Source organism: Musa acuminata, chromosome BXJ1-7 (genome assembly GCF_036884655.1).
Source record: "Musa acuminata AAA Group cultivar baxijiao chromosome BXJ1-7, Cavendish_Baxijiao_AAA, whole genome shotgun sequence".
Taxonomy (NCBI): Eukaryota; Viridiplantae; Streptophyta; class Magnoliopsida; order Zingiberales; family Musaceae; genus Musa; species Musa acuminata.
Genome location: NC_088333.1, coordinates 524,007 through 544,772, shown reverse-complemented (window position 1 = coordinate 544,772; position 20,766 = coordinate 524,007). Strand labels below are relative to the sequence as shown.

The following is a 20,766-nucleotide window of genomic DNA, read 5'->3' as shown; positions in this document are numbered from 1 at the left end:
ACCTCTCTCTATCGACGTTGATGTCATTGTTATCGACCCTACTTATTATTGGTATCATTCGGTGAATAAGAAAAAAAATTATTTATGTCTATTTACAAAGAGTAATTTAAAAATATTCATATTTTTTTAATTGAGACAGTAAATAGTGATCTCCCATTATTATCGGGCAAAATTAGGTACGAGTCCTTTCTAAGTCAATAGTTTCGTGGGGAATAGTATTGCAATATTGCTACTCCTCGATCCGAGGAAGAGATCCGTACCACTGTATTCAGATTGGACGGATTCCGTGTGGTGGATATGATCCGAGGTTGGAGTTCCTATTAGACAAAATTGCGTGTGAATTCTTCCAAGTCAATTATTTTCGTATTTATTCTTGAAACAAAAACTTAATTTTTGTTATCGTGATAAAATTATTAGAGATTGTTATCATTTTATTTAATAAAATTCAAACTATGTACAGTTAGACGTGATCGATGAGTTCTCTAGATAGATATTATTTATAAGAGGGTCATGTACATGATATATATTTTATTAATATTTGTAAATTAAAATGGGTTATTTCCAAATACATTTCATTATTGATATCATAATTGACCTTAAAAATTTTGCTAAAAAGAATGCGATATTTTAATGATATCGCATTCTACAAAATTATATGTTGAAAAAATATTTATGTAACCAACCTTAAATGATTATGATTATGATTATGATTATGATTATTATTATTATTATGATTATTATTATTATTATTATTATTATTATTATCATTTAAAATAATCGGATGTAGTTCTTCTCCTGTGATGAAGTGGGTCGATAAATTTTAATTGAACTTACTTGAGACGAGATGATGAAGACATGGAAAGGGATGGACTGAGTGCGAGGTGTTTCATCAAGTTTCAGGATTAAATTTTAATTTTAATTACTTCTCATGAAATCTGATCTTTAGAAAGAGTGTTGATGGCCTCAGATGATTGGCTGACTGATACATCATGTCGGCATGACTGTGAGGGTGGAGAGTAGAACCCTAGAACATGGTTCCATTCCATCACACTGGGTGATGAAAGAGAGACTCTTGTTCGGATGAATGCTGTATATATCAATCATGTCAGCATTTATGCAGTACCAAGCCACAGAAAAGTTGATTGAGTGACAAGAACCCGAGTGAGAAAAATTACCTTGTAAGTTCCATAAACTCCTAGCGGTGTAATAGCACCGGAACTGATACGTCAAACCCTAATGAGAAAAGGGTTTATACTCGATAAGCTCAGTAATCTTGACAGGGGATTCTAAGCTTATCCTTTTACTCGCCCAAATCAATCAGACAATGTTCTGTCGTAGACACTGTTGCATCATCGACAGCACTAAATATAGTGCTTACCTGCGGTACGAGTAAAGAACATGAGAACACGGCATGTACTGTTTCTTTTCTTTTCCTTTTTCCTCTTCTTCTTTGTTGTCACATAATTAATTGTAACATATTGATGTCCTCCTCTTACTCTATCCTTAGCATTCTCTTTCTAGGCCATGGTGGGGCTGCAGCGGCAAATAAAACGGAAATGGAAGAAAGCAGAATGAGTAACACGATTTTGTGGCCTCATTATCATCTCAAGACTGGTGCATGTGATGCGAAAGCATTCTAACATAAAGAATAAGAATGCATTTCTATTGAATTTTAGATGGTCTTCTTCTTCTTCTTCGGCTTTAACAGATAAAATATCTCTTCGTCTTTTTTTTATTTTTATGATATCAGAATTAAATCGGAGAGACCTGAATCAGGCCAACAGTGCATCACGCTGTGTAGGGTTTCCAAACGGCTCCTGATGTTGCTTTCGGACAAGATTGCGGGATATCTTCCAGAGCAAGGCAGCATCACCACTAAAAGAAATGGCCAGAGAGAAAGCAGTCGCTCCACGGGAAATGGCGACAGTGTAGGAGCTTATTGCTGGAGTATTAGTGCCGTCGCTGAAGTCATCATATGCGAACCATATTAATGATACTCCAGACGGAAAAGAGCCCGCACTTGTATATACTAATACGTGTACCGTTTGGAACATCTGAGCAGGTCAATCATCATCAATGGAGGTGATGCACTGTGTCAAGGGGCTCCAATGAGAACGTGCTTTAATGCGATCCAAGTTAGGTTTCGAAAGATTCGAGCTGTGGCCCCACGATATCTCCTCCACTGTCCCCTTCACGGCAACAAATCGATGATAAGATCGCTACAAATCCCACCAAATCCTCGACTAACCAAAGAGGAGAAGATATCTTCCTTCCAATGAAGATATCCAAAGAAACTGTACTCGACAGTATTAAACTCGCCTTACTTGTTATCAGAAAGAAAAAGGAATACTCGATGATGTGTTGGAATTTTGTGAACATTTCACGATGCTGCACTACTGGGAGGTGACACAAATGCTATTTGTTCCTCAGAAAAACATCCATTTGTCCAAGTAAAACTCGATAGATAAAATGCTCAAGGATTTCTTAGGTTGTGATCTTGAGGATTTTTGCATGGCTTACATGTTCCCTTCCCACATCATGCCACGCATAAATTGCTAAAAGGTCTTTCTTCAAATATGTGGTGCACACGAAGGAGACAAGCTGATAAGAAGATCGCATCAACCAGTTGTCGAGAAATCTACAGGGCATATACCCATCCAACAAAGACTTCTTTTTTGTCTTGACCAAGTCCACCTTAGCCTGAAGGTGTATACATACATACTTAGATTACCTTGTAGTCATCGAATAGAGCACGGATAGAACGAAAGAATCATTACTCGTCTAAAAGATTAGTAGGAATTTTTTTGTGTTGTTAGGATATCTTTAGACACATCTCACCTACCTTTCCCTTCTTTCACCCCCAAACATACATATACGGTGCAGAATGAAGCCTCCACATCAACACCATTTATTCCGTAATCAATCGCCATCCGCATGGTAATAGTAGTTCATTTAATGAAACCCTCTTCGCTTAAAGGTTTTGGAGCAACGACAATGTGATAGGCGAGCAAACCGGGAGTGAAGTATATGGTACTACACAGTCAAACTCATGTCACAGTGGGATTTCAAGATGCTGAGTCTCAAATAATAAATAGTTCATGGTGCACCACCGTCCTGCTACTACTGCCTGGGATCCTCGTACTATCCTGGAGTTTTTTACGATGATGAGTCTCAAATAAATTAATTTTATTCGTGGCTAAAAATATTTTTCTTTTATTAATGATAATTATGTTATTTTAACTCGATAAGAGGATATATAAATGATTCAACACCATCATCATGTCAATTAGGTCCTCCTGTCACATCCACATTGGCATCTACTTGATGTAACTTCGAGCATTCAATTCTCTCGACACGTTAGATTAGGTTAATAGATTTTTAATAGATTTTTTTTCTGATCGACCAACTATTCCACATAAATATCCTATTAATTTCTTACTTAATTCTAACTATTATAAAAAAAAATCATATAAAAAGATCCTAAGCATGATTCCAAGACTCCCAAATAATTAATATACAACACTTTTTTTATTCTTTTAATCATTTAAATATCAAAAGAGATTTTAGGGAGCACATCCCTAATATAATTTTATATAAAATTTCACCGAACTATCTTATCCTTTACCCGAAAGCTTGTGACAAGATCAAGTCCTGAACTGGTGTTGGCTCCAACCATAATTTGTATCATATATATATATATATATATATATATATATATATATATATATATATATATATATATATATATATATATATATATATATATATATATATATATATATATATATATATTCTTCTTCCCCGGTTACAGTAAACTTCCAGTACGTATTGTTGGGCCCACGCGGACCCACGTGAGGCCACTATTCCAAGCCCCATGACGAAGCGGGTAGTTGTGACGGGTCGGCCGCGAACTGACAGCCAAGAAAAAAAGTAAACTGTGTCCAGAGAGATTGCTTTGGCGGTAGAGAAGCTTCCGAAAAGGACACCCCAAAAGCCTCAACGCGTCTTAAAAAGATCAAAAGAACGTAATAAGGAAGACGAGCGTGCTCTTAGTACTTTGGCGGTGGGAGGGGGAGGGGAGGAGAGAGAGAGAAAGAGAGAGGCTGAAACACTTACCTTAACAATAGGTATTGGAACCCTGAGGCGGCGCCAGCCGATCGGAACGCATGGAAGAACAGGAGGAAGGCCTCCCGCCGCTATCCGACGCGTCTTCCAGCTGGAAATCCTCGGCCGACGGCGCCTCCATCTCGATCGCCTCCCTCCACGACCTCTGCGTCGGGGAGGGCCTCGACTGGGGCCTGCCCGGCGGGATCGGGGACGGACTCACGCCGGCGTTCGATCTGCCGTCATGGGTGACGGAGGAGCCGAGATCCAGCGACGCAGCCGCGGCAGTGGCGGCGTCGAGCTCGAGCGACGAGCGTCCCGGCGGGAAGCCCGCCGAGAAAGCGTGAGTCGCTCCGTTTCATAACCGAACCCCCCCCCCGTCTCTCTCTCTCTCTCTCTCCTCCGAATGGCAGACTCGTGATTATGTCGCACTCAGAGGGGGGCGAATTCAAGCGGCGGAAGGAATCGAAGGCGATCGGAATTCGCCTCCTTTTCGCTTTTTAGGGTTCGTTTCAGACGAAGAAAAGTAGAGACGTGTGACGGTGAGGGGCAACCGCGTAAATAAAGTAAAGTGTCGGGGGCATGGTTGGGATCGCAACGAAGCCGCCATGGCGGCGGGAATTCCGTGTTTTATTACTTAATATTTCGAAGATTACGCGATTTTCTTTTTTATAATAATAAATACTTTCTTTCCGAAGTAATTAATTTATAGAATAATAAGCATTTTTTGGGTTATGAAGTCAATTTTAGTGACGTGTGGGCGGAGAAGACCGATGATGAGAAAAGCCAATTAATTTTTATCTTCGTTTTCTTTATCTACTGTATCTGTTTAGACTTGCGTCAAACGTCAACTCATCTCGGCTGTAGGAACACAAGTGCCGAAAGGGTGCAAACGGGAACTCGTCAACCGAGGTTTGCATTCATGACCAAGTCTGAAGTGGATCACCTGGAAGATGGCTATCGGTGGAGAAAGTACGGACAGAAAGTCGTCAAGAACAGCCCATTTCCGAGGTCAGTCGACGTCCTCCTACTGCAGAAGCTCATCATCATATGTTCCTCGTTGCATGGTCGTTTTTTGCTCCGGTCGTAAACTTTGACTAGTTGTTGTTTTCAGAAGTAAAAGCAATCCAATATTATTTATTCCTTCTGCTGAAGTAGCTGTCACAGCTGAAGCAGTTTCATGTTCTCATTCGATCGCACGAGTAGGAAGTTCCAAATGGTTTTCTCTTTCTTCTAAAGTCGTTCGATCGTGTTGGAGTACACAGTCAAAGATTGCAACGAATTTATGATGACGATGGCCGATGAATATGTGCGATGATGAAAACATCACAACCGATCTCACGACTGGCCGTCGCTCATGCAGGAGCTACTACCGGTGCACACACAGCAAGTGCAATGTAAAGAAGAGAGTCGAGCGCTGTTCGCAAGATCCCAGCATCGTCATCACCACCTACGAAGGCCAACACTGTCACCACACCGTCTCCGCCTCCCCTCGCACCGACGCGTCGCCATCTCAACAGCTTGCCTCATCGGCACCGCAGATTTGTCTGCCGGCGATTCAGTTCCATCGGAACCCTCCCGTGCTTCCTGTCATCCGTCCGGGCCAAGTAATCGGTCCACGGTACGAGGAGCGAACGCCGATGGCGATGGAGAGAACCTCGCCGGCTCCCACGGACGAAGGCCTGCTGGATGACGTCGTGCCATCTGGAATGAGAAGGAGATGACGAAAGTAATCTGGTATCGAAACTTTAAACTTGCTTATGGTATACATGTTTATGTTCTGCTACAACACATCACCGATATTATCCTCATTATTCTGCATAAATCTAAAGCAGCGAATCCATGATGAAAGATGCATGAGTTTAGGAACTCGTTGTGGCAACATGGATCTCTAGGACATTTTACTCGATCTACATGAAATCTTATTCACTATGTGTAGATTCTTTAATGTCACAAGCTGATCACCTTTTCTATCTATCTATGTTCGTCCTCATAAGTTTGCTTCTCTTCGTGGCAACGATCTTTCTTGCAGGTTCTTCGGAAGAAATCGAAGCATGGAAATATATATTCATCTACGTGGCTCCTCTTTCGGTTATTAGACATACTGATGCTTGGCAGGTTTTAGGTGTTGCCATCCGGACTCTGCTCCTTCCCTCTCCTAATCATTTGTAGCTCTTCTCATTTAATTTCTAGATCTTCTTCTGTTGTTGTAAGAGTTCATGTCGGAGAAAAAGAGAACTCATAGCTATTCATGGGAAGAACGAGATCTCAACCTCTTTGTTTCCTACCTCGTTCGTCTCCGGTCCTGCGGCACCTGAGAAGAGAAAGAAGGTAAACAACCGCGTTCTCAATGATGACGGCGACTTTTCTTGTCTTGTCTCATCGGTTTCTTTCCTTTCTCCTCTCTCTCATAGGCGTTTTGAACTTGATCTAAAGGTCAGATAAAAGTGAGAGTGAGAGAGAGAGAGAAAAGAATACGCTGGCTTCCTCGGGAACAGGAACTGTCCTTCGTGGAAGAGTTGTACGTCAGAACCAATTTGCATGGCATGCACGTCATGTGCCCTTTTGAAGAGCCAATAGAGATCTAAAGCAGATCACAGGGAATTGGGGCCTTTTGCCTATCTATTCTCTCTCTTCCTTTTAGCTTCAGTTACATTATATGAAACCTAGATAGATATAAAGAACAATAAATATAGCACCTACATTTGGTCCGATCTAGCTCACAGTCATATGGGACGATTAATGACGTGACCAATTCATCATTTCTTCAAACGAGATATTTTCTGACACCATATCGAATTATTAAATCAATCCTATGGAGCAATTTCCTTTTAGGTTTTTTATTGTAAAAGTACCTCTGTGTTTTTTCAAGGAACGGTATGTTTATTTTTTTTTATAATTCTATAAATATATCTCTCGTCCTCATTGCCGTCGGCGTGTCCGCTCACTATTGTCTTCTCGATAGTGTGAGTGCGGAAGTGACATTGGAAGTAGGCGACAGATTCACGACAACACCATAAGAATAGAAGAGATGGTAGGGCAAGCAAGCAGCTATAGGGAGGAGGCCCTACGGGGCAAGATGAGGGGGAAGGACAACGGATAGAAAAGGGTGTTCGGTAGGGAGGGCGAGATGATGAAGGTGACAGGGCGGAGGAAATAATCACCGAACAATGAACAAAAGACATTTACGATATTACTAGATTTAAGAGCACCATATGAAATAAAAATAAAAACAGAGCCATTCCTTCCGTGAAAAACCCAAAAAAGAGAGTTTTTTATAAAGAAAATCATCCGTATTTTACTGTTTCCGTTGAAATAAGATCATTGATGTGACAAACTAATAAATCCTAAATCAACTGTTGCGTCTCGAATTCTAATCATATGTTAGGATTTCAGTTCATTAGCATCGTGCGTTAGATATGTCACAAAGCAGATACAAATAAATTCCTAATTTCACTATGTCACTCGTTCAATAAGCAATGCTACCACTTGCAGATCAACATCCACATGAGGTCTTGTATCCGATCAATATGCCCCATAAAAATTATTCGGGGTTTTGCTCTTTTGTTCCTTCAGCTGCAGATGAAAATTCCAGCTCCAAGGAAACATGACATAGAACAAGAATAAAATACGATTTAACGGAAAACACATTAAAACATAAAAAGCTTCTCTGAATCATTTCAGAAGAGCCAACCACTCTATTCGATCACCATACAACTCTATACATCACTTGGTTAATGGAGGCATAAAGCATAGCAGCAGATCAGGCAGGTGTTCATACAAAAGACAGTTTCAGAACAAAATCAACTCACGACAAGTCTGAAGCACAGATTACTATCTAAAACACTTTCCTACATTTAGAAAACAGAAACTAAGTTGTTCGATAACCCCGTCACTGGTTTTGCAGACCAAATTGATTGGTGTTTCCATATATAACAAAAGTCAACATGTTGCAACAAAGTTGTTCGATAACCCCAGAATTGAGCAAGGGCATTCTTATTGCCATCAGCTCTTGCTAGTTAAGATCTCCTGCTGTTTCTTCACCATGGCTTTGTGTTTCTGCCCAGCAATATGAATGTCAAGGACTTTTTGGCTGTTGCACACAACGTTGCATAGATAACAGCCTCTAATTGCATCTGCAGCCGCCCCTTGTTCCAAGACTTTCCGTCTCTTGGTCTCCAAATCCTGCTCCAATGCTGGTCCGGTCTTATTCTCTGCTTCCTCAAAAGCAGCTGGGTTTTCCATCTGTAAATCTACAACTTGATCATTTGTAGGCTTTTCTGTGAAGGTCTCTTGTAGTTTTTCCAAGTTTTTCTTATGTTTTTTCCCCATTTTGTGCTTGTTAAGGACATCTTCACTATTACAGCTGATATTACAAATTTCACAATACAGAGGCTGTACAATCCAGGGGGCAGTGTGTGAGCCACTTGTACAGGCTGGAAAAATTGTCTCATTGGGGGAAACCATAGATGGTGAATTGGAAAGTCTTCCCTGGGCCTGTAACGTGCAATGCTAAGGAAATCAGTTGTCACAAAGTCATTATATCTTGAACCGAACATGAATTGTTAAAAGATACAGTTAATTGCTGTAAATCGAGAATAAAAAGATTATGTAAATCAGATAGGTAATATTTGCAGGCAACACATGATACATGTAAAGCGAGATACAAAAGGCCTGCTCATTCACACTCTTATGGTTCAATAGTTGGTCTAAGCCACGACCACAATTGTGAGAAGTTTACAGAAAAACTAAGCCATGCTTACCAGACTTTTAAACAGCATTTCTGAGGAATGATGATTCCTTCTGGTACATAATATAATGATATTTTTGAAACACAATCCCTTTCTGATACATAGGAAGACCTCCTAATGCAAGTTTCAACTTTAGGGACTGTCAACAACCTTTCTAACACTCTTCTGCAATGTCCGTATTCAATGCTCCATGTAAGTTTAGCAAGAATGTATACCCAAATATGGCCCTCAGTCAATTTTATTTTTCCATAACATCATGACAGGAACAAGTGCTGCTATTGCTGACTTGGTTAAGGACAGAAAAATGTTACTGCATTAAAAATCCTAAATATGCTGTAAATTAAAACAGTCAGCAAAGAATATAAGCTGAGAGAAAAATAAGTACACAAATCATGCCAATTTCTTTACACATCATATACAAGAATGCAGAAACCTCCTCATGTATAGGCTCGATATTCTAGACGCACCATCATATTTCCATGCATATCAATGTAAATAGATTGTGATCCACTATAGTCAATTAAATTGGTTGAGCATCTGTTACCTTAAGGACGTGCTTTTCTCCTGCAAGATGGGAGGCAAAGGCCTTGTCGCTGTTGCATACAACATCACACAATGTGCAAACTCTAACAGATTCAGCTGCTACACCTCCTTGAATTACTTTTGATTTCTTAGTCTCCAGATCTTTGAACTTTGTCTTGGTACCAGTGGCACTCATCTGGAACATACATATCAAATATATATCTGAACATGTAACTTTTGATATAATGCACGTCAACACAGACAAGAATGTATTTAAGTACAGTCGAGCATCTATTTACCTTCATGATGTGCTTTTCTCCTGCAAGATGCGAGGCAAAGACCTTGTCACTGTTGCAGACAACATTGCACAATTTGCAAATTCTAACAGATTCAGCTGCTGCGCCTCCTTGAATAACTTTTGATTTCTTCGTCTCGACATCTTTGACCTTCGGAATGGTACCAGTGGCTTTCATCTGGTATGTACATATCAAAATGTACATCGGAGTATGTCACTTTTGACATAATGCACATCAATACATATAAGAATGCATTCGACTCAATTTTATTGATTATCTGTTACCTTGATGGCGTGCTTTTCTCCTGCAAGATGGGAGGTAAAAACCTTGTCACTGTTGCAAACAACATTGCATACTGTGCAAATTTTAACAGATTCTGCAGCTGCGCCTCCTTGAATAACTTTTGATTTCTTCATCTCCAAGTCTTTGACCTTTACCTTGGTATCAATGGCTACTCTTATCTGGTAGATATTATAATGATATCTAAGCACGTGACTTTGGATATAATGCACATTACCAGCTAAAACTAAGTGGCTGTAAGCTAGCAGGTTCTGTGTAACAAGAATTGTGTCTGTCCTTGCTAATAAACTATTTTAGAGATCATTACTAGAGCAATCAAATGCCTGAACAAGAAAGTACCCAGAATTAAAGCACATAGTATTGCCAGTTCTCTAACCTAGCTTTACTTGATAAAAAGCATTCCTCAAAACTTTGAAGAAGCCAATTGAGCAGTCAGTTAATTACATTGCTACATATCACATTTTGTAAACCTAAAGGATGCATTATATTCAGTCCAAAAGTACATAAAGGTTTGAGTTCCCAAGTGCAACCTGTCTCCATGTACCCTCATCCTTCTAGCATATGCAGTGATGTGGTGTCCAAACACCAACCCTGAAAAGAGCCATTGCAGCCACAACAAGTTTACAGAGCGAGATGCTCCTTTTCTTCTTAAGTCCACATGGAGACAATCATCAAGAATAAGGTTTATCCTCCAATAGTGATGGCCATGCCATCACTTGCAATAATTCATGAGAAAACCATTGAAAATGGAGGGGCATAGGAGAGAAGTAAAAAATGAATATTTGTGGAAGAAGGGCAAAGCTATAGAGAAAAGCTCAACACTCATCAAAGCAATTAGTCTTATCTGCATTTACAGTGAGTTGGACCTCCCAACTCTATAGGAACAGTTTCCACTTACCTGCATCCATGTTTCTCCAACATTCACTTCCTTACTCCTGTGAACCATGATGGTAATAAATGAAAATGTAGTAGTTAATCATGAAACTAGAGCCCAAGGTGAAAAGTCTATCAAACTACTAGTTGAAGTAGCCTTTCATATGGGAGAGACCCCCCAATCCCCTAGTTCAAGTTTGAAAGCAGACTCATACCTGATGTGCATCAATGCGAAAGTGCTTTATCTTTCGTTCATTTTAGGAACTTATCTTTTTGTTTTGTAGTGAAAAATAAGTAATATGATGTCAATTTTATCATTTTATAGTTGACAACAAGTAATATGATGTTATTTTCCAATGATATTATCCTAGTTGATAAAAACCGAAGCGAAATTAATTATAAACTTGAGCCATGGAGACAATCCTTAGAAACTAAAGGTTTTAGATTAAGTATGATTAAAACTGAATATATGAGATGCAATTTTAGTGATACTAGGAATAGACAAGAGAATATAATTTAGTTGGATAGACAAGAAGTTCCTTTAGGTAAAAGCTCTAGGTATATTTAATCAATTATTCAACAAGATAGAGAGATTGATAAAGATATTATTCATATAGTAAAAACATGATGGTTAAAATAACAAGACGAGTTGTGAGACTGACAATACTTTATGGATCCGAGTGTTGGATAATTAAAAAATAACATATACAAAAATTTTGTCTTGTTGAGATGAGAATGCTATGATAGATGTGTGGATTTACTAGGAAAGATAGGAAAAAAATATTTTTATTCGTGAACAACTATATATCGGTACGATAAAAATTAAGATGAGAAAGAATTATTTAGAATGGTATGCACATATGCTTAGGAGACCTTCAGATGCGGTAGATAGAAGAGATGAAATGATTAATGTTAGTGATACAAGGAGAGATAGAGAAAGACCTAAAAAGCCTTTAATAGAAACCATAAATAAATATCTAAGTATTCTGAATTTAACTAAACATATGACTGTTTACATATCTCGATGGTGGCAAAAAATCTATGTAGCCAATCCCAAATAGTTGTGCTTTACGACTTTATTGTTGTTATAATAATAGCTTGGTTGCACAAAAGCATCTACATTGATAAGACCAAGTGGAACAATATATGAGCTCAACTTAATTTGGTTGTGTGGCATCTCAAATTCAACTTAACTTGATATTTTCTAAAATGCCACGTGCTTAACATATGGTAAATTGGCACTATATAAATTAAAAAACGAAGACGCTCATGCATGAATAAACTAAGTCAAATTCATGTAATTCACAGTGTAAAACTCAAAATGCAATAAAAAAACTAAATCAAGAATTCAATTTGACTCGATCAACTAAAAAAAGAGTCGAGCCAAGTTTTGTGTTCCAGACAGCAGTTGCCACCCTAATTCAAGACAAATTAATATCTGTCTATGTTCAAGAAGCAAAGATGAAGTTGACGTGAAAAGAGAACTTCTGTCAGTAAGTTTTGTTTCAGGACCAGGATCCACAAGGAACAGCTAAAAGCTCAAGCAAGGATGGAGTTCAGCACTAAAACTTTCAGAACTCCCTTCCCTTTGGATTTCTAATATTTCAAGACACGGAATTGTTTGATCCTCTTGCCACCACGCAAGACTTAGAATGACGGCCAATATTGTGCAATTTCTGCCAATTCCAGATAGAAATCACCCTCTTTTAACAGCACGAACTTCAATCTATCAATAAGGAAAAGAAGACGAATCGAAGGCCAACCCATAAAAGAAGATTAATGAACGGCTCAAGCTCGAAAAAATGAGACGAGGCAAGAGGCAACTCACGGGACCATAGCTCGAGGGATCCACATGAAACGGCAGAGCGGGGAACTCCTGCGCCTGCCCTCCGGCCATGTTATAGTAAGGCGCCAAGCCAATCCCACCAGCAACCGTCATCGCATAGGGCGTGGCGATCCGGTGATCGCGGACGTCGAAGGGGTTCACCCCCGCCGCAGCATCGGCGGCGCTCGGATTGGGGTTAGGGCACGTGAAGTAAGACAGCGGAGGGGAAGCGTAGGATTGGGGTTGGTACGACACCGGAGCCGCTTCGTAGAGAAGGTGGTGGAGGCGGCGCTGATCGTTCTGGTCGGCTGCCGGAACCGGAACTTGGGATTGGCGATCCATTCGACGGGACAAACCAATAGACCAAGAGAAGTAAAGGAGATCTCATCACAATTATATTATATTTGTTTCACATTATATATATATATATATTTATGTATGTATGTATGTATGTATAACACTAAAGCACTCCAAGAACACTAAATCATCCAAAGTATTACATGTAATCCCATAAATTAATAAAATTTATTATTTACTCACTTAATATATTTTTAACATGCTTTATATGGATGATTTTTTAAAAAAAATCCATGAGTCTTTCTTAAATAATTTTTTTTATTTTCTATGATAACAAGAAAAGAGTCTTTCTTTAATATTTTTTTATTTTTTAAAATATTTTATCTAACCAGGGCTTTTAAAATGATATCCTTGATCATTAATTTGATGAAAATATTCCTCCATCCTTCACCAATCGCTCTCGACCACTATCGCTTCACCTATTCCTAGTCTTAACCTTCGTTGCCTTTATCACTGTCACCACTGATCCGATCAGGGGCGATGTCACCCGTCGAACCTTCTTCCCTCACTCATTTCTCTTCTCCTCCTCCTCTCTTGTCGCTTGCCCTTCCCCGTCATCTATCGCCTTTTTCCTCCTCCCTCCATTTTTATAATTAATAAAATTTATTATTTACTTATTTAATATATTTTTTAACATTCTAGATATGGATGATTAAAAAAAAAAACCTCCAATTTTGAGTCTTTCCTAAATAAGTCTTTTTTTTTCCCTAAATTTTCTAAGATAACAATATATAAGTTTTTCTTCAAAAAGTTTTTATTTTTTTAAAATTAAGATATTTTACCTGCTTTTACCAAATGACATCCCCGTAATTGCTTTAGCATGTCTTTTTTGTTAATTTGATAAAAATGACTCTCCATCCTCTACCAACCCCTCCTCAACCATTATCACCTCCCTTGTCATTAGTCCTAACTTTTGTCTGCTTTTGCCACCATTATCCTCACTCTCTTCACGAGCGATGTCATCCGTTGAATCTTCTCACCTTCGCCATTCCTCTTCTTCTCATGCTCCTCTTCCCTCGTTTCTTGCCCTTCCGTATCATTTGTTGCCTCGTCCCCCTCATTTCTTCTCTTTTGTCTTTTCCTTATCTTTTGTGTCCTCTCTCTCCGCTGTCCTTCCCTAGAAAGAAAGAGAAGATAGAATAAAGACGTTTCTCGTAGTAGAAGCAGGGGCAACAATGACGAAGGCGATGATGGTCAGGAGAAGTGATAATGATAACGATCAAGAGCAATTGGTCAAAGACGGAGGCGTATTTTCATCAAATTAATAATATAAAAAAGGGTTCACCGTTGTGCTAAAAGCCCCCAATAATAATAATTTTTTTAAGGTAAAACACCTAATTTTCTCCAAAATAACAAAATTATCTTGTTGACAGCGAGGAATTCACACCATCTCAGCTAATTGAACCAAACAAATTGGTTCAGTGTCAAATTAAATTGGTTATAATACTTTTTTAAAACGAGTTAGAGTATCGTGGTTCATTAATCGATAATCCTTTTGACTATATTTAAAAGATTATATCTTTTTAAGTAGATTTTGGATCCAATCAGCACTTCAAAAAATATTGTATCAAAATTGCACTGCTCAGAAATATTCTATTTCTAATGATTCTTTCTTCGGTGCATACATCTTGAGTTTTTATTAATAAACACCTTTTCATCATGTCCACGGCATGAAATGAGCAATAGATATCTATTGATAGACCCCTTAGATAATAAGATCAATAGATAAACTTATGAATAATGCAAGAAATATTTGTATTATAGATTCGGACCATCAAAAAGCCAAATGTCGAGTTGGAGAATAGTGAAAGATTATTGTATCGAGGAATTATATATTGTTTTATTGGGTTTAGCAACCTATTCCAAACGATGGTACTATCTAACACTCTGATAGTGGCATCATCCCGAAGAGCCCAAGCGATGTCGTTTTGACAATTTCGTAATCGTACTAGTATAGTATTGCTTAGAGCCATGCTTTCAGATATTTTCCTTTATATATTTCATATTTTGGGTGGTTGAGGCCTTAGGTTGGTGAGTGAAGGTAAGAGTTCCAACTCTTTAACTTGTTTATATGAGTTATTCTTTGTTGAAAAACAAGAGTATTGTAACATTCTCTAACTCTTCAAAAGAACAAAAGTATAAATGGTTGGAACAAAAGTACAAAGTATAAAGTATTGAGAGTGAAAGTAGGACATGATGATTGAATTTTTTTTTTTTTACTCAATTGAGATATTAAAGCTTGTCTAAAGTTTATGAATCATTATAATTAGTGGCACGGGTTAAAAATGAAAAAAAAGCAATTCAGCATTTGATCAATAGTTTTTTTTTTCTATTTAAAATACAAAAGGTGAAATCATACATATATATATATATATTTATTTATTTATTTATATCTTAAAAACTTGAGTAATTAAAATGTGCAAAAACCTTTAATACGATGCTTAATCCAACGGCTAAATCGTATGTTAAATACTTACCTTAAATCATCACCAACTAGCCGTTGCGAGGTCGACGCCTCCGCACCCACAACGTTATAATCCCTCCGCCCCAATCCAACCTCAAAACTCCCACCTTTTTCTATCTCCCGCTCCTCTCTGCCTACTTAAACCCATCTCCAGATCGTCGAGCTTCGTGTTTAGATTCACTTCTTCCGCTTCCGACTAGCTCTGTGATCGATTCCGGGGACCGGAACGGCAGCATGACGACCCCTGTCAAGAAGTACCGTGCCCCGAGATGTTTTCTCTCGGAGAACATCGATCCAAATGTTGCCGCTTCCACTCCGCCGAGATCAATCAAGTCTCCGGCGATCCTGTCCGCAAAAACGAAGAAATCGGTGCCGAAGATGTCGTCGTCTCCTTCCCTAGCAAATGCGAAGCGAACGGCTGCTGGTGAGAAGGATTCGGTGAAAGGAAACAGGGATTTCAAGTCCACGAAACGTCGACAAGTCGCCAGCGATGGCCTCGGCACACCGCAGGAGAAGCCCTTTGCGAGAATTCAGGCAGATGGAACAGAGAAAATGAAGAAGAATCGCGAAGAAATCTGGTGTTCGCTGGCGGAAGAACCAGGGACTGGAGAATTGGAGGGGAGTTCGAAGATGAGGATGATGAGGAGAATGATGCTGGAAGAAGCCATGAGTAGCTTACCAGAGCCGGGGGCCGGGCGCGTGATGTATCTGGTGAAGACATTCGAGAGGCTCTTTTCAATCTCCAAGGAGACCAAGGTCGACGGCGGAGGCCAGAGCAAGCGGAAGGTGATGACTTGGGCCCTGCCAGCTTTGCAGCTTCCGACGAAGGTGGATGTCACTGGGGTCTCCTGTTCCCCAGTTGCCTCTTTCTCATCCTCTTTCCATGGTGAGGACGACGACGGAGATTCCACCATGCAGTCTTCGGTGAACAGCAACGGTGATAGGTCAGTGATACTATCAAGACATCTTTTCTTTCTGATTATTGTCGGTAACCATCGATTTAATTTTGTTGCCTTCTTAATGTTGCCAACAGATGGAATAGTGAATCAGATGGCCGAGCTAACAGATGCAATGTATGAATTCTTCCATGCATAATCTTTTATATCTCCTATTGTGTAGATCCTGTTTGGCATATCAAATTTGTGTTGCTTCTTTATATCATGTTTTTTAGTAGATAAGTAAGGTTTCGTTTCTTTGGCATTAACTATTTATGCATTCTAGAAGAGAACTGGTTCTCCGGGAAGTAGCCTGAATAAGAAGCCTAAAGTGACACACCAACCACTCAAGCTGAGGACTGAGGTATTCCGACGTTTAGATACTGATATCTTCTCTTTTTGTACATAGAAAATGATAGAGAATATAGTGGGTTTGAAATTAGTTTATGGAAATGAGGTCCTAGAATCTGACATTTCATCCGAACACGGTATTGAGAGAATCAATTCTTCTTTTCCGATTAAAAGTTATTTGTACTCTTTTTAGTTTAAGAAAGAATGAAATGCATAGGAGACCTTTCTTTTCCTGGAATTCTTTTAGTCTAAGAAAGATGAAAGGCAGGAGACTAATGTGGGTGCTTGCTGCATGCGCACATGTCATGGCCTCAATTTTATGGATCTGCATGGGTTGTTTACTCTGCTTAGATCACTGATGACAAAGCCTTGAGAAACAAGGTAATTCATTTGAATTTGAACCTCAAGTAGTGGTAAATCAATCGTGCAAAGAGGCTTCCTTCTTCTTGGCAAGGAGCAGAAAGTAATCTGGAAATTCGTCGGATATTCAGTCTCAATATCGCCTGCTTCAAATCCACCTTGTCATAAAAAATGTATACAAGAATTTTACACATTTCTTGGATAGGCATTATGCAAAATCTGTGTTCATTTAACATGCTATTTCTGTTGCAAGGATTTACTAGACAAGTGTCTAATTTCTTTCGTATCTGTCCTTGTTCCTTTTCTCTTCCTCGAGATCAGGGTTAGTAATGCCTGAAAATTAAAATTCTGTACATAATTTCTAATCAGCCTCAGCTAATATGAAGTTTCAAGATAGATTTGGTTATAAGCTTATTACTGTTCAATGAATCTGAACAGTTTGAAAATTTTCTTTGACAGCAAAGAGGAAGATGCAAAGAGGAGAACTTTACCAAGAAAATAAGAGGGGTGCTTTTGGAGGAGGAGAAAAGAAAACCCTTCACGCAAAGGCTCACATGGAATATGGAAGAACCTGAGGTTTCACGTTTAATCACATTCTTAATTCTAATCAGTTGCATGCATATCATAGAACAGAAGGCAGTATTTAGTAGAATATTCAGTGGCACTAATAGAGGTCCTATAACAACATGACTAATTTTTTTTACCTATCTTCAATTTGATTATTCGGCAGATTGAAGAATTATATTCATGCAATACATATTTAGATCAGTGACGATTGAGCAAAACCATCATGCAATACATATTTAGATCAGTGACGATTGAACATGACTAATCTTCAATTTGATTATTCGGCAGACTGAAGAATTATATTCATGCAATACATATTTAGATCAGTGACGATTGAACAAAACCATCATAAGATGTCTGGTTAGAGTTAATTGTGACAAGAAATTATGCTAGCAAATTATCACAATAACAACCTTGAAACATCTCAGAACATAAAAGAAATGATCACACACAACCAAACCAAATGTAGTTTGCAATAACTGAAAGTATATATGCATATATATACACACACACACACACACAATCTAATGAATTTTAAATATGAGTGCAATTTAGTTTCAACCTAGATTTTGTAAGAACTAAAATGGATCAAAATTTTATAGGAAATTCTGATTTAAACGCTACTGGATTGATACATATGGTCTGTTTTATATTGAAAATTGGCCAATCTGATTGTATTTACATATTCCATCACTGATAGTTCAACTCAAGATCAACTACCGATAGTGACATTGATCTTTGATGCAATGGTGCCCGCCAAAGCCTGGCATAAAGGAGCTAACTGAACCAATTAATCTCGTTCTTCATAGTGAACATGTTGAGTTTGATCTTCACGTAGGCTTCTACAGAATTTTTGTTCAAACAAATGCCACTTTGGTTTAAAATTGTATTTTCCTCATTATTACATTGTGATTAATGTGAAAGGCTGCTGAGCATGTGGATTTTATCAAGCAGACAACGTTAGAGAGAGAGAGGCAGGATAAGGTATACGATCTAAATTCAGAAGACCTCAGAATAGCTTCCGAACATAAAGTACGTTTCCTTTCTTCATTGTCATGTGTCATTACAGTTTCCCTTTTCTCACTTAGCTAATATGAGTTCTGTTTGAAAGTTTAAAGATCAAGACAAGGAAATAGGAAGAATCAGAATCCAAAAGAGATGTAGTACTGTGAGACCAGCCCATGCTGTACTTTGATCAACCCTTCAACCCGAGAAAGTAAGCATCTAACTTGTTTCTTGCTCTTCACTGTATTCTGAAACCTTACTACTCTTACGGAACCTATTTAGCTCCTTCGTTATATGTTTCATTTTTGTAATAGAGATCAACAAAACCCTGCACGGTAGTTCCGAAAGAGTCGAGATTTAATCATATGCATTGTGAAGGAACAATTAGCGTCTTTGAACCAGTAAGCTCAGTGTCTCAAGTCAATCAAGGAGGACTAATAACGTGTGGATATTGATTATTTTGAGTCTTTGCTTGTCAGAAAATAATTTCTGGCTGGATATGATGATAGCCACAAGAGATGCTAATACAATTCATTTGTTTAGCATGTAGACAAATTCTATTTGATGATCAGCAAACACTTGAGATTTATCGATGATGGTATGTTCTCACTCATTTGTTCATGTTCTAATGCCAGGTAAATGAATCGAAGCGTGGATGTATCTGACAGACCAATTCTTTTAAATACCCAACTGTCGTTGGTAAACTAAATTCTTCTAGCACTTGTGAGGGCTCAAGTTCAAATTGCAGGATGCACTCTCAGCTAAAATTCTCAGCATTTGGAGCTGACCCTTTTGTTTGCCTGACTAAGCAACGTTTGAAGCTTCTATTTTTTTTGCCTTGATCTTTGTTTTTTCAGTTTGCGATGCAAAGAATAATCCATTTACATATTTGTCTGAGCAAATGTGAAAACTTTATGTTGGCACATTTGACTGCTTGCGATTAGAAATAACTGTAACAACTGTACGGCAAATGACAAGCCTTGTTCCTAGAAGAGGGTTAAAATGCATTCATTGTTTCTCGCCTCACTTGGCATAAACTTATGAGCTTGTAAGCAGAACTACATGAAAACCTCTTGCGACTGAGCACAATTGCCCAGATTTTTATGCATCATTGTAAGGAACAATGTCATTTGTATCACAACTTTTATTATGGAGAGAATAAGAAGGATTGTAGACATTGAGCTCAGCTGTAATGCACAAAGCCAGAAGGTCAAAAGCCAAGACAGTGAAGCCAAGCTTTCCTACATTTTATAGAGCATATGTTCCCCCCTGACTTGATGACTATAATAATGCCACAATGGGATTTCTGAATGACATACAAAAGTTTGTGCCACCCAATGAAAAATAATAACACCTCCATCTATCGAATGACTAAATTACCCATATATAGAGGATATCATCCTCAAAATTATACTCATCTAATTCTTATAAATTACTTTGTCTCACGTTGGATAGGGAGACAAAAAAAAATGTTATAATCTATGGAGAATAAAATTAAAATAGTTATGATAATGATATAATTTTATTTTTTTATCTCTGTAATAGTTCATGGCGTTAACCTCTATCCAAGAAAAACTTAATATATATACTCTATATTTCGTTTTATATATCGACTCTCTTCATATGGTTTGAGTATTTCACTAAGTTTCACACAAGTTGCTTCACTAATCGGTTTGCATTGAGTTGATAGTAGTCCTCGTGCTTACTATTCCACATGTCAGCCCTCCGTTAAGTCTGATTCTTACATTGGCTTTAAGTGTGTCTTATAATGTCTATCAACGTATTACCTCGTGCGAGATCATACAATGACTTCTCATCACTCGCTAAATCTATTGAGCTTTATGGAGCTGTTGTCTTGAGGTACCTAATCAACATGTGCAGTCTATTACATATAATCCTCCCTTTAGAAAATTGAAACTTATCACTCTTGGATATCTGTCCCATTGGAGCAGTTTTTCTTTTATTATCTTTCTCTTTAGAAGTTTCAATACTACTATCCTCTTAGACTATTTTCTGTCTTCTTAAACAAACTATGCATTGTTCTTCCACCATGAAC

The 20,766-nt window shown here is 38.4% G+C and overlaps 3 protein-coding genes across 7 annotated transcripts; 2 read left to right on the top strand and 1 right to left on the bottom strand.

Moving 5' to 3' along the window:
- Positions 1-3,959: 3,959 nt before the first annotated feature.
- On the top strand, positions 3,960-6,805 carry LOC135678069 (probable WRKY transcription factor 57). Its single transcript, XM_065190401.1, has 4 exons — positions 3,960-4,447; positions 4,972-5,115; positions 5,468-5,841; positions 6,137-6,805. Exons 1-3 carry the CDS (start codon positions 4,167-4,169, stop codon positions 5,826-5,828), a joined length of 786 nt encoding a protein of 261 aa, XP_065046473.1. The 5' UTR covers positions 3,960-4,166; the 3' UTR covers positions 5,829-5,841; positions 6,137-6,805.
- Positions 6,806-7,754: 949 nt separating this feature from the next.
- Positions 7,755-13,056, bottom strand: LOC135678068 (uncharacterized). The gene is made up of 5 exons (XM_065190400.1): positions 12,675-13,056; positions 9,958-10,134; positions 9,677-9,850; positions 9,400-9,573; positions 7,755-8,601 (listed from the first exon to the last, which is right to left on the bottom strand). The coding sequence occupies exons 1-5, from the start codon at positions 13,011-13,013 to the stop codon at positions 8,110-8,112; spliced, it is 1,356 nt and encodes a 451-aa protein (XP_065046472.1). The 5' UTR covers positions 13,014-13,056; the 3' UTR covers positions 7,755-8,109.
- A 2,524-nt stretch (positions 13,057-15,580) lies between these two features.
- Positions 15,581-19,844, top strand: LOC135582126 (microtubule-destabilizing protein 60-like). Of its 5 annotated transcripts, none has more exons than XM_018828885.2 (7): positions 15,581-16,436; positions 16,526-16,565; positions 16,717-16,791; positions 17,598-17,714; positions 18,630-18,737; positions 18,817-18,921; positions 19,346-19,844. In XM_018828885.2, exons 1-6 carry the CDS (start codon positions 15,727-15,729, stop codon positions 18,898-18,900), a joined length of 1,134 nt encoding a protein of 377 aa, XP_018684430.2. In that variant the 5' UTR covers positions 15,581-15,726; the 3' UTR covers positions 18,901-18,921; positions 19,346-19,844. The 5 variants fall into 5 exon arrangements, with proteins under 5 accessions (XP_018684430.2, XP_065049857.1, XP_065049856.1 ...); XM_065193785.1 differs by having other exon boundaries at positions 16,714-16,791; positions 18,660-18,737; positions 19,346-19,843; XM_065193784.1 differs by having other exon boundaries at positions 16,714-16,791; positions 19,346-19,843.
- Positions 19,845-20,766: the final 922 nt, after the last annotated feature.